The 14,590-nt window shown below is 44.0% G+C and overlaps 1 protein-coding gene across 1 annotated transcript in view; it reads right to left on the bottom strand.

Annotated features, from left to right (window-relative positions):
• The window catches only part of ngfrb (nerve growth factor receptor b), a 68,263-nt gene that overhangs the window by 37,847 nt on the left and 15,826 nt on the right, over nucleotides 1-14,590 (bottom strand). The window contains exon 3 of the mRNA XM_024387193.2: nucleotides 10,507-10,869. Within this exon, the coding sequence (XP_024242961.2) occupies nucleotides 10,507-10,869 (363 nt within the window). The remainder of the gene's footprint in view (nucleotides 1-10,506; nucleotides 10,870-14,590) is intronic.

The following is a 14,590-nucleotide window of genomic DNA, read 5'->3' as shown; positions in this document are numbered from 1 at the left end:
AGTATGACGAAACAGACACCCCGGTATGAGCTGAGAGGGGAGCTGCGGAGCACATTGGAGAAAGTGAGGAAGATTGTGTGTGGCACAATGCTGTTTGCAATGGCATGGTAGGAGAATCCGTCGCTCGCAGCCATTTTTGCTAGAATTTCATTCAGTGCTTGCGTCAGCTTGAGGTAAGACTGCATCACTCTAGGACGTTTGGCTGCTACAGCGCCCTCTGCACTTGCTGAAGCCCACTCTGCACTTGCCTCACAAGTGTTGGGGGTGTAGGCCTGCATGCCGGATCAATCCACTTGTCGAACTGCCTATAGGCTACATTTTAGTCTGCGCTTGCATATTTGCATTCTGCCTCAGTGGCATTACTTTACCGTAGGCCTACTAACTGTACTTCAAGGTTGTGTATACAGTTTCAGCATAAACAATATGCATAACCAATATAGTAAATGCGATAGGCTATTACAACAGCATACACTGAGCCATGATTATCGATCATTATTGATCAGATAGCAGAGCAAAGAAGGCTATAGAGAAGCCAGAATTAGACATTGAATATAATTTAACAGTTCAATTTCACGTCATGCTGTTCATATAAATAATGGATTATAATTGACCAGTTTCTTGCACTTATTTATCCTGGAAAACGGGAGTGGGTTTGGGCAGGGAGTCTCTGTAAATCTCTGTAACCCGGTTTCCACTAAAAAACCCTAGTTGGTATATGGTGCTGGTTAGTTGATCACTCCTTTTCCCGATTTGTTGAGGGCAGTCTGTCAATCGTTAATGTCAACCAAACACAGGAAGGAAACAGCCTTAGCCCACCCCCCTACTCCCCCACCTACCCAACTAATGCTTCCTCCATCCCCTCTCCTCTGATCCCCACCTGACCTTGTGTACAATGCTCTGTCATGTCCAATAAGTCAGCCCTTGAACCTCAGCGTCTGTCTGTGAGTGAGTGAGTGAGTGAGTGAGTGAGTGAGTGAGTGAGTGAGTGAGTGAGTGAGTGAGTGAGTGAGTGAGTGAGTGAGTGAGTGTGTGTGTGTGTGCGTGCGTGCGTGTGTGTGCGTGTAGTAGTGGTAAAAAATATATGTGGGTAAAAAATATCCGCTGTTCACAGTAAGTAAAGTACTGTATCACTCCCTAAACTTTCAATACATTTTTGCGCAAAAGGTGGGTAAACGCTTGCGCCCCACCAAAAAAGGTGCCTCCACTACACCACTGTTTGTGAACCTATGTTAATATACGCGTGTGTGTGTTTGTCGTCAGCCTCTCCACTACCCTTGGCCCTGAGGCCATACATCCAGGGGCCGCAGCCTTGGGTTAGGGGCCAGCCCAGAACATGTGCAGCGTGTCTGGTGTATGATCCTAAGGAGGGAGGGAGGCCATGGATGGTGTCCTCCTCTTCCCCCACTATCCTTGAGGTACTCAGCCAGTGCTTGAAATTGATAAGAACTGGACATGAGGACCTTTAGAACTGCTTACCCAGTCATGGTCCAAGAGAAAGCTGTTACAATAAGGCTAGCTTTACCAACCTGTTTTAGCTATTGTATAGAACACACACACATATTCACACATGTACAGTATGTGAGCACACGTGTATGCATGTAACAGTAACCCCCAGGGCTCAACAGACAAACACATCTGTCACCCTGTAAACCGATCCTGTTATTAGCCATATTACACAGCAATTTCATGGCCCCATCTTCCTTTGTACACGATGTACAGTGAAGTTGCCTCTAGACGCTGATCAGTTTTGCATTTTCCCCAATAATGTTTAAGATTAAGATTGGGGGAGGAGAATCTGATTCTAGATCTGTACCTAGGGGAAACTTCACCCCGGAGCATTGTACAGCACCAGCATTCCATTGAGGATTAATCACATACACTCCACAGTAACATCACTTTGTCCAAGTTGATTTACGATCACACCGAAGATGTCGCTATGACTGAGGCTTGGTTATGGTTAACTAGACTGTTTTCATTCATCAACTTCAACGCTGGAGCAATTTGAACCCAGCAGGAATTTTGGGGGATTAAACCTTTGTTGTTTTCTCCATCTCAGTCATGTCCCTTGGGGAGGTTCTGAACCACTCTAACCTCCCAAACAGACCTCTGTCACACGATATGATAGCCTCCCATGGCCTACGAATCTTGACCTCTACACGGTGGCCTCACTGGCATGGATCAGAGTCGAAGGCATGTTGCACTTTCCTTTAGATAACCATCATCATTTCACTTGAGACGCTACTGGCCGTCAACTCCACTTACAAGGGACTAGCATCAAGGAGGGTGTGTCTCAAACGGGAGACACTTCAGAACAAACTTACTTTTGGATGCCTTCTTCCACCCCCCACCCCCCCACCCCTCGAAGAAAGGATGCCTCCCACCTCTACAGAAATTCAGCTGTGGCAATATATTCCTTTTGATAATAGATATTCTGCTGGTTAAAAGTAACTAGGATATTATTCCATCTACCAAGGTTGGATTTAATTGATCTGAGCGTTCCGTTAAAGTTTCTGGCAAGGGTTTTATCTAGGGAAGGAAATATATCTACTCCCAAATATTTAAAAAGGGAAACTATTGGGATTCCATAAGTAGCAATGGAGTCCTCCATCGGGGTCTTGAGCAGCAGTACTGTAAGGGCTTTAGGTTAAGCTAAATGTATTTATGAATCTTCAATGCGTTTGGGAGCGATAGAGATACAATGTCTAGATGTAAGGTAGTAACATATTGCCTGCATATAATGAGATGAAGTGATCAGTAGATGTTATGGAAATTTATGTTATTTCCTTTCGATTGACAAATCGCCTGGGCCAGGGGTTCCGTGGATAATAAGAATAGCAATAGCGAAATTGGATTGCCTTGTCTGCTGCTTCTAGTCATTTTCAATGGAGCAGAGCAGATATTGCCTGTTATAACTATGGACGAGGGATTGGAATATAGTATTTTAACCATATTAATGAAAATGGAGGCAATTCCCATCTGTTCCAAGACAGACCATAGATATAACCATTCTAGTCTGCATCGAGAGACAATAGTTTCTGATGAAGCATCTAAGATATGTAAACGTCGACAGAGGTTATCCGAGGAGAAACGCTTTTTAACAAACCTAATTTAGTCCATGTGGACCAATTTGGGTACGTAAGTCTCGAGACGGGATGACAGCATTTTAGAAAACAGTTTAATATCTGTGTTTATCAAAAGGTAGGGGACGATAGTGAGAACACTGGGTGGCATCTTAACTTTTTTTTTGGGGGGGGGGCGAAATTAGTGCTGTATTCACATCTCTCCCAAATGAACCTTGTGAACGGCTGTATTAATTGTTTAAAGCAATAGTGGACCTAATTGATTCCAACATTTTAAATATACATCAGGAGGAAAGCCGTTCCATCCAGGTGATTTGCCTTTATTCATGATATCCAATGCTCTATTGAGTTAATTGAGAGAGATTTGGTCTCCCAGCGAGGTGATATCTTCTCTAATAATAATTTATTCAACCCAGATGAAAATGCAGTTGCATTCTTTTTTTTGTAAAAACTTTGGTGGCATCCCATAGAATACAGGGGTCCTAATGAGTTTGTATTGATCATTATGAATTGATTTAGTTCAATTTCGAATTGATCGCAGAAATCCATCTTGTGGATCGTTTATCAGATTCGGAAATTTGAAGTTTGGCGGTATTAAGCATGGTGGTCGACAAGCTCTTCTGTCTAATTTCTATTTTCTTAATTAAAGACAATAGCGGAGTAGATAATAGTATGAAATCGATTTGTGAGAATGATTTACGCCCTGCTTGATTAACTGTACTCTTTTGCTTCAGGATTATGTGCTCGTCCAGGCATCAATGAGGTTGTAACCAGAGAGTATATGCTGGATAGCCTTGGTTGCGTGTGGATTGTAGTTAGTCTTACTATGTCCAAAATGGCATTCATGACTGTCCCAAGAACCAGATGGAATTCAGTTAATCCTAACAAGATGCTGTTCAGAGAATACAAAAAAACATAGAAACATGTGAATTTGTAGCATGCACATTAATAAAGGCAATTTTTCTTTCCATTTAGAGAAAGTGACTTTGCATTCTTGGTCTTCACCTTTACCCAACAGATGCATTTTGAGTTTATTTATGTATCGTTATGATCACCCCTTTTAGTTTTGTCTGGGGTTGATCAAAAATCAGCCCGTTTGTACAAATGTTTTTTTTTCTTTCTATGTGAGTCCTTTTGGAAGCAGGTGTGTTTCTTGGAGCATTGCTATATCAACATGGTTTCTTGCTAAGATACCAACGCAGCTGGAACGTTTAATGGGACAGTTTAGGCCTCTCAAATTCCAAGATAGAATAGCTAGTGTTGCCATTGTTTAAAAAAGAAAGAATATATTACTAATAATGTCATTGTCATCTTTAGTGTTTAATAAGCCCATGGATGTGAAACAAAAAGCAGGACCCACAGGAAAAGCCAACCATTGGGCCCTGGCCAAAAGAAGTGCACGGTACAGTATAGGGAATATGATGCCATTTGTGACACACTCAGAGTATGTTCTATATTATCATCATTGTGTTCTAAGGAGAGGACTGGTGAGAGTATTCCTTCTCAAATCTCCGATATAACACTAACAGTAATCCCTTTGGTAATGAGAGGGAAAATTGGATTTTCACAGCAGCTATTGGCGGCACTAAGGTAAACACAACCATTTCTCAACCAATCGCAGATCTTTTTTCAACTCCCTCCACTTTCATGAGCTGCTAGAATGCCGAATCATCCCAATGGCCGACAAAAATATACTTCGCAAGACATACAGAATAATGAATTGGATACAGTGTAAATGTCAATGGACGGACACAACGGCTTTCCTGACGCCTTCCATTCTTAAATGCACTGATCTCTCTCACCGCTAGAGTTACAACAAGAAGCAGTGTCTACCCTTCCTACTCTCTCTCTCTCTCTCTCTGGCTCTCTCTCTCTTCTCTCTCTCTTTTTCGCTCTCTCGGGTCTCTCTTTCTCTCACTCACTCTACGTCTCTCTCTCTCTCTCCACCCTGCTAACTAGGTTCTGGCAGTATATAGCCTTAAGGCTGCATCAACTCTATAGCCTTAAGGCTGCATCAACTCACTCCACATCCTTAATGGATGAGGACATCTGGCAGGGATACAGATTGAGAAGTAATGATGAATCATGTGCTCCTTAAAACGATTAGATCAGATAGTAAGAGTACATGATTAGGTTAGATTCAAGAGTAATATATGATGATGAGGACGAAACACAAAACAGTGGTCTGTGAAACTTCATGCCTGGAATGAAAATCTAGATTAAGATGTTACTGGTAAGTGCACTACTGTATAAGCCGTCTGCAGACTGCAAAATTACATCAGACTCTGAATCATGTTCATATAGGACGTGGGTTCACAGAGTATTTATTTTCTTTCAAATATTGAGTGTTTGTTTGAGCCCACCTCGCCACTCGCCTCCCTCCTTTGGCTGTCCTGAGGCAGAGCCTGAACCAATGGAGATATGGTTTCCACCAAACCGTTCCTGGTTTCCATTTCACTGGTTGGCTGTTACTCATGTCTTGTTTCTACCTCTATAGGGGATTCTGGTGCTGCGGGGAATTTCATCGACCAGGCCCTCGTCTCCTCCATGAATATCTCCTCATACCCGCTCTCCTCTTCCAGTCCATTCCCTGGATAATCGACCTGTGGGATCAGGCATCATCACACACGTCACAGCACCACTCACCTTCACCGTGGGATCCATACATCAGGAGAGCCTTCCCTTCCTCATCATCACCGCACCAGTGCACAGCGTCATCCTCGGCCTCCCGCGGCTCCAACGTCATGACCCCACCATCTCCTGGTTAAGGATGGACATTACAGATTGGGCACCCGGATGTCGGAGGACCTGCTTTCCCTTGCCCTGATGTTTCACGTCGGTTGAGAGTCCTGTGGTTGCCCTCGAGCCCGACATCCCGGAGGTTTACCAGGATCTCTGGGAGGTGTTCTCCAAGACCCAAGCCACCTGTCTCCCTCCTCATTGCCTCTGGGACTGTGCCATCGACCTGCTAGAATGTCCTGCGCCATCGCACAGCCGCGTCTACCCTCTGTTGGTGGCTGAGATCGAGGCCATGGAGGAGTACATCCAGGAGGCACTCCAACAGGGTTTTGACCACTCATCCACATTTTCTGCGTCGGCAGGCTTCTTCTTCGTGACCAAGAATGATGGGGACCAAGAATGACGGCCTTCAGCACGACGTCTGGGCACTACGTGTACTTGGTGATGCCTTATGCCAATACTCTGTCAGTGTTTCAGGCATTCGCGAACGAGGTGGTCCGGGACATGATCGGGCCCCAGGTGGTTATGTATATCGACGACATCCTGGTCTACTCGGCCACCTTGGAGGATCACGTCGCCCACGTCTGAGTAGTCCTGAGACGCCTCCTGGATAACCGCCTTTATGATAAAGCGGAGAAGTGTTTCACCTCCGCCCCGTAGCCCAAAAACCCCAGATCCCATGATGCACTTCGTGATGGAAGTGGATGCCTCAGAAGTCGGCATGGGAGCCATCCTGTCCCAACGCCAAGGTAACCCACAGAAATTGTAACCATGTGCATACTTCTTAAAGAAACTGTCTCCTGCAGAGAGGAACTATGACGTTGGCTACCAGGAGCTCCTTGGAGGGCGACAAGGAGCCATTCCTCAATCTCACCGACCACCTGGAGTACATATGGACGGCAAGGCGGCTGAACCCGCACCAAGCAAGGTTGGCCCTTTTCTTCACTAGATTCAATTTCACACTGTCATATCGCCCAGGTTCTAAGAACATCAAAGCCGATGCCCTGTTCCGTCTCCATGACTCGGGAGAGGTACCGATCCTGAGTGCGCCCATCATTCCACCCTCTCGAATCGTTGCTCACGTGCTTTGGAACGTAGACGTGGACATCTGCCAGGCTCTTCAGAGGGAACATGCGCCTGCTACCTGCCCTCTGGAACGCACCTACATCCCTACGGGGGTAAGGAATTGGCTGTTGTCCTGGGAACACACAACCCTCGCCTCTGGACACCCAGATATTACCCGTACCATTCAATCTCTCTTCACCAAGTACTGGTGGCCCACCTTGACGTGGGGGGTCGCCCGCTACGCCCGCTACTCCTGCTCCGTATGTGCTCAAACCAAATCTCCCCGGCACGCTCCAGCAGGTAAACTCCTTCCCCTTCCCGTGCCTCAGCGGCCTTGGGCCCATCTGTCCATAGACTTCGTCACTGATCTCCCCCTTTCTGATGGTTTTACTACTATTACGGTTGTTGTTGACAGATTCTCTAAATTCTGCCATTTACTGTCACGCCTACTCCTGCTCAACGTCGCCGGTCTACTAACCACCGTCCCTGGTAACCATCATTACGCACACCTGCTCCCCATTATTACGCACACTTGGACATCATTATTTCCTTTATTTCTCTCCCTTTATTTAGCCCTCAGTAGAAATCAGTCTCTAGGTAGTATTGCTTTCATTCACATTCTGTACACTTCTCATGTTTTCTTCATTTGTAATTATCATTATGAAACTTACATTCTGCACCTGCTTCCTGACTCCCGAGGTTAATGTAACATTATTCAACTGTACATGCTGATATAGCTTCCTCTTACGCAAACTCAAGCATAACTATATGTCAATTTCAAAGGAATGCAATTTTTTTAAATAGCAGATTTAGGCATTGATAAGCACCTACATTGGAACAGCGTGGCTGTGCAGTGTCATGCTATAAATGACGTCGGAGCTCAGACCATGCGTTTCACAGCGCTGTATGGGTTTTGACTGACAGCCGTTCTGAAGTTAAGCACCACACAGTACAAGAAGTTTCCCCCATCTCTCCAGCAAATCGGGAAGCTTTTGCAAATGTTCTGCTGTCTGAGTGAGGGAACTGCTGTAAATCAGGACTCTGTATTTTGAAAGGTGAGACGTTGAGGATTATAATAAACACAGCTTTGATGTCCTACAAGCAAGCCAAACACCCGAGAGTCTAAATGAGCACTTCACATTTTCATATAATAAAACACATGTCGTATACACTGCCAACGTTTATGATCACTATGTTAGAAGTATAGTTACAAGATGACATGGCTCCATACCCTGGTTTGTTCTGAACAGAATGAGCCTGTGGTTGTCTATTGTGAAAATTCTATCTGTTTCTCTGACTTGGCCTGTGAAAGCCTAACACTAAGATCATATTTTATAATTTAGCTATTCATGTTGGCAATAGAACACGCTTTCAAATGATGCCCACCTGACCCAGATTTCGAATTTGTAATGGGCCGTTTTTGGATTAACAACAAAAGTAATTGTGTGATTGCGGGGATGCAGGGCTGTGTTCCAAACAAAACAAGTGTGCTTGCCCTAGTTCCTCAAAGACACGGCTAGGAGAGCTCAAAAAAGCACCTTGTAGTTAGAGCCATAAAAGTGCATTGCAATGGCTTAAGAAGTGCGCACACTTTGGTGTGGCCACTTGGAGACAGCAGTTAGTCCTCTCACTTAAACCCTTTGTTGCACCTACCCCACATTTTCCAGGAATATTCTTATCATGTTACTGAATATATCCAGAGTATTTTCAGATTTCAAGTGTGGCGAAAAGTACAGTCAATATAAAATGCACATGTTTGGATTCAGTCTTGTGTCAGATGAACTGTTGTGTCCTCACCTTTAGTCTAATCATTTTCCCATAATCCCCTTTCAATTGCTACCATGCGTATGCATATGCTTTCGCATTTCTTCTGTAAGACACATTTTAATCTAGCACTATACATACAGGCCAATTCCACGAGTGTAAAGGGTTCACTCATCTTCTGTAGGTCCCTGAAATAGCCCAGCATGCCTCTTGGGCCATCAAAGAGCCTGTCGCACCAAAAGGGATCATGGGAGAGCACAAAAGACTCGATTTAGTCCTGGTCTCCTTCCGTCTGCAGTACGCTACCGAAATTACGCCATCACATCCACCAGCCTCCCTAAAGGCCTTTCCATGACTGTTCAATAGACTCCCTTTATAATAAGCTCACATAAAGCATCGATTTAATCCAGGGAGGAAGCATGAAGACATTGAAATCTGCGGTGATGCTGATCATGGGGAATTCCAGGTTCGGAGGACTGTGATGGCCACGAGGCGAAATTATATAAAAGTAATTCAGAGCCAATAGCGATCATGACCTTTCAAGTGGCCCCAGGAGACACAGAGGGAGGTCTTTGTGGTCTTTGTTTGGGATGAGTCTATCTGGACATTGAGACGAGTATGGAGTGGTAGTTACATCTCTAGCCCAACAATGTGCATATTGTGGTGAGGGAGATAGAGATATTATCTGATAGAGTCATATAGGGCTGATATAGTGTAGGGTTAGGGTTGGCACTGGTGGTGGTTCTTCATACAATAGGTATCATTGATTGACAACACAATACAATGGTTACAACTCATCTCTGAATGTCAAGAAAAGTATGTGCTGGATAGGAACCGATGTACGGTCTCTGTGTGTGTGTGTGTGTGTGTGTGTGTGTGCCTGCGCCTGACTGCGTGTGGCCTCTGTTTTGGTCTCTCGCTCGGTGTGTGAGCTAACTCTAATCGCTTCCCGATCTCCCCATATTACAATGCATCCCGGTAACATTAGGTAGCTGACGTACAGTAATGTTAGCTCTCCATCTCTCCTACCTTGACATTGCAAGCTACTCGATGTGAGCTAGTCATATGTGGGCCATGGCTTTGTGTGTTTAGTTTTCTCCCTTTTCCTGATTTGTGCTTTATTTATTTAGTCTACATGTGTGGTTTGTTTTACAGTTATCACTATTTAAATAGGCCTAAACTATTTATTCATATATCACATATTTGGTTTGAAATTGATAAGCCTTTTTGTTGTGTTTGTCTGGTGAAGTGAATGAGGGAATGAGCGAGTCAAGTAGTTGCCCAACACACATGATGAGCATAGCATTAACAAGCTGCCACTGGCGTAAAGGTAGCTCTTCAGTCAGTGCTGGGGATTCGACACTGCAGCAGACCAGCTACATAGCAGATGACAGGGCTCAATCAAACCATCAACACTACCTGGGGAGAGGGGAGCTGCTACTGAGGCGAATGAGACCCTGCTTGGAAAGAGCCAAACGATTGAACGACGTCAACTGCAGCTCTTGTGTGACTGCTACCTTTTCATTGCGACTATGTTACTGATTTCAGCTCTCCCCTCTCTCCAGCGGAACCAAGATGCAACGACTGAGACAACCGCGACTGTCGAACGGACCCAAAGCGGTCTACTAAGAATAAATGTAAATGTTTTAATTGATTGTAATCCTCTTCAAAACGAAAAGAGAAAATACATATTAAAGAACTGTAACTCTGACTGTCTGCCTCCTGCCTGTGTTCGAGGTTTATGGATCCTAAATAACCTTGTTTTTTTTTACACTAGCTCTATCTGCTTCCAGAGTTCCGCATGCTATATTAACATTGGCTTTCAGTCTCTCTGTAACATTAGCTCTGTCTCTCCTACCTTGGCAAACGGTGTCACTGATGGAGTTGCAGGCCTGGATCTCCAGCTCTTCGTCCTCGTCGCAGATGGTGCAGGGCAGGCAGGGCTCCCGCGAACTCTCTTGGTCAGAGTACGTATCTCTGGTGCACTCCTCGCACACGGTGTCGCGGTCGTGTTCACAGCTGTACAGCATGCCCTGGCCCTCAGGGCACTTGGTGCAGCTCTGACACTGGTTGGTCAGCTCGTTGAGGTAGTAGCCGTAGTCGCAAACACAGATGGCATCGTTGGAGTCGGTGCAGGGCGTCTGCATGCGGAGGAGGCCCACGCAGCGGGTGCACGGCTGGCACGTCTCGGTGTGGCTTAAGTTCTCCGCAAACGTCTCGCCTTGGAGAAAATGGAGAAAATAATATAATTAAATAGGGTTGCAATATTCTGGCAAATTTCCCAGGTTTTCCAGAAATCCTTGTCGGTGGATTCCAGTTTTCTTACTTATTCCGGGAATCTTCCAACTGGGATTTCTGGAAAACCTGGGAATGTTGGGAAAGCTAGTGATGCTCCAGAGGTTTTGTATAGTAATTTCAGCCAGTAGTTTTGAAAGTAGTGCTCATGAGCCAAAACCGGTCCCTGAAAATTGCACAATTGTGTACTACGTCACCCATTTGATATGTCACGTCCTACTACCACCCCCTCATTTTGTCATGTGAATACAATCAATAAGAAAAACACATTTCAACCCCAAGACCTTCTTTGAACATGAATCCATCCCGAGATGTCTTGTAGTCTGACAGAGGTGACTATTATGCATGTTCTTAGAAATCCATCTTACTGGTGACCCAAAGGTCAATAGTTCAATTCCCAGGTGCTATGCCCTTGAGGCAATTCCTCCTATGTTACTCAAGTGGGTAGATATTCAGCTGCATGAATGGGGATAAGTGTTAGCAAAGGCGATGTAAGCCACTTGGGGAAAGGATCTGCTCAACAAAAATGTCTGAATAAAAAATGTAAAAACATTTTCACCTGTGATATTAAGAATGTTTTATTTTTGACATGTGTGAGGTCTATTCAGAAAGTTGTATGAATCTATATTATTTCAAAGGTATCCATCAATATTGCGTGTTTAGCTGTAGTTGGACTGGATAGAAAACTCGGAAACACACTAAATTATGCAACGGACCTATTTGTCAGAGCCGCCGTGATGTTCTTGTTCTTCTTGAGTGTGTGTCTGTTTGTGTTCGACTAAATGGCAAGTTTTGAGCATGTTGAAAATGAATGAGGATGTACAGTACAGTTGTGTGTTGGGGTGTAGTGTAGAGCAAGGACAGTTGTGCTGTGGTCTGTATGCTCAATGTCCCATTGGCATATCAAGTGTTTTCTTTCTGCGCCATTGGCACACCAACCAGGACGTACTGTGTACTGCAGAAGCCCAAAGGAAAAGAGTCGGGAGGTGACACTGGACATACTAACTTTGTTATTTTGCAGAAACATAAAAAATACATCATTTTTGGAGAAAGAGAACCTATCCTGATAAAGCGTTAAGGTCATAAAGTGTCTGCCAGCTACAGTATCCAAGGAAGTGTTGCAGAAATGCTACCCTGTCTCTTTATTGCCATGCAAGTTACAATGCTGGTGACCATCATCCATAGACCATTGCTTTATGGTTCAATAGATAGTGCCTTGCAAAAGTATTCAGACCCTTTGGATTTCTTCACACTTGATTGTGTTACAAAGTGGGATTAAAATTGATTTAATGTTCATTTTCTTGTCATAATCTACCCCAAATAGTTTAATGTCAAAGTGGAAGAAATGTGTACTTGTTTAAATATATATATATATATATATATATATAGTTGTTGCATAAGTATTCGGCTCCCCGTGTCTATACATGTTAGAAACACCTTTGGCAGCAATTACAGCTGTGAGTATTCTTGGGTAAATCTCTAAACGTTTTACACACCTGGATTGTGTAATATTTTCCTATTACTATTTTCTAAATTCTTCAAGCTCTGTTAGGATGTTGGTGAGCAAGTCTTGTCTTAATATTTCAAGCAGATTTAAGTCAAAATTGTAACTTGGCCACTTAAGAACATTCACCATCTTCTTGGTAAGCAACTCCGGTGTAGACGTGGCCTTGTGTTGTAGATTATTGTCCTGCCGAAAGGTGAAGTCATCTCCTAGTGTCTGGTGTAAAGAAGTCTGAAACAGGTTTGGCTCTAGGATGTTGCCTTAGCTTATCCCTATACCATGTTTTTGTATCCTTAGAAGTACCCATGCCATGATACAGCCACCACCATGCTTGAAAATAAGGAGGCAGTTACTCAGTGATGTGTCGTGTTGGATTTGCCCCAAACATAAACCAAAAAGTGTATTCCTTTGCCTTTTTACTCTGTAATTGAAGTCATTCTTGTGGAGTCACTACAATGTTGTTGATCCATTCTCAGTTCTCTCCCATCACAGCCATTGAACTCGGTAGCTGCTTTAAAATCACTAATGACCTTATGGTTACATCCCTGAGCAGTTTCATTCCTGTGCTGCATCTCAATTCAGAAAGGCAACTGTGTCTTTGAGGTGTCTGGGTGGTTTAATACATAATGAAAAGCATAATTATTAACTAAACCATGCCTAAAGAGATAATTAATGCCTGATTGGCTATTGTCACCCATCTACTAATCACTCCCCTTTTTTACGAGGTTCTCAAAAAGCTTCCTAGTCTTTGTAGTCGAATTTGGGGACAGAGTGAAGATTAGTCACACGTCAACCCCTATTATTTCACACAGAGTCCATGTAACTTTTTATGTGATTTGTGAAGCCAAATTTTACCCCTGAACTAATTTAGGCTTTCCTAAACAAATGGGCTGAATACTTCTACTATATTTTAGTTATAGAATTTTTTTAATCAATCTTTTAAAAAATCCACATTGACATTACAGAGTATTGTGTATATTGTTGACAAAACAAGATAATTCAATCCATTTGAATCCCACTTTTCAACACAGGAAAAGAAGAAATCCAAGGAGTCAGAATACGTTTGCACGGCACTGCACCTAATGGACTGTTAAGAGAATGCTTGGGTATATGGGAATGGAGGCCAAATTTGGCATCTATTTGGATTGTGTTGGTGCATGCCAGTATGTGTGTATATGTGTGCCTGCCTGTGTGTCAGATATGTGTCCACTCAGCCCCTCTGCCACCCCCCCCTGCCCCATCAGTGCTCTCAAATGCATTATCATAATGCCACACATCAATAATTCAAGTAGTCAATACATTAATAAAGCTAGCCTGCAGCTGAGGTGGAGTGGAGGGAGTATAGGCTGTCTTTGCCTGGCTCAGCATTATGATAATATAAAAGCGGTACATTAGCCTGAAGCTAGCATTCAATGCATTCTTTTGTTTTGAACTCCCATAAAAGGACTCCGACTTTGGCCAGCCGGCAATAGATGAGCATGTGTGTTAGGATGGAGTGTTTTTCACTGAATGAGATCTGTATTTTTCTCACACAGCTGACGTGTGTGTGTGTGTGTGTGTGTGTGTGTGTGTGTGTGTGTGTGTGTGTGTGTGTGTGTGTGTGTGTGTGTGTGTGTGTGTGTGTGTGTGTGTGTGTGTGTGTGTGTGTGTGTGTGTGTGTGTGTGTGTGTGCGTGTGTGTGTGTCAGGCATGTGTGTATGGGTGTGTGTGTCTGTGTGTCTGTGTTGGTGAGTTGTTTGTGTGTGTTAGTTAGGTTGAATACTCTGGGCACTTCTTACACTTCTTAAACTAAACCCAATGTTTAGTTGTGTGTGTGTGTGTGTGTGTGTGTGTGTGTGTGTGTGTGTGTGTGTGTGTGTGTGTGTGTGTGTGTGTGCGTGCGTGCGTGCCTGTGTATCTGCGTGCATACTTGTGTGAGTCTGACATGTTTTTCGCTTGGCGAGATGTCTCTTCTTGAAGTTCTCACACAGCTGGGTTAGCTTTGTTTTATCTTGTGTTGTCTATCTATCCACTCCCAAGAACTCATGTTTCAGTTGGCCCGGATCAGCCCTGATCAGTTCCACGTTCCAAGACAAAATGGTGTGTGGCTGTTGTTAAGTTTTTCTTCTCAAGTAACCACTGAGTCTGTCTTGCACTGTAAACT

The sequence above is a fragment of the Oncorhynchus tshawytscha genome, linkage group LG24 (genome assembly GCF_018296145.1).
Source record: "Oncorhynchus tshawytscha isolate Ot180627B linkage group LG24, Otsh_v2.0, whole genome shotgun sequence".
In the NCBI taxonomy this organism is placed as follows: domain Eukaryota; kingdom Metazoa; phylum Chordata; class Actinopteri; order Salmoniformes; family Salmonidae; genus Oncorhynchus; species Oncorhynchus tshawytscha.
Note: the sequence above shows the minus strand (reverse complement) of the source record. Positions and strands in the feature narration are given on the sequence as shown.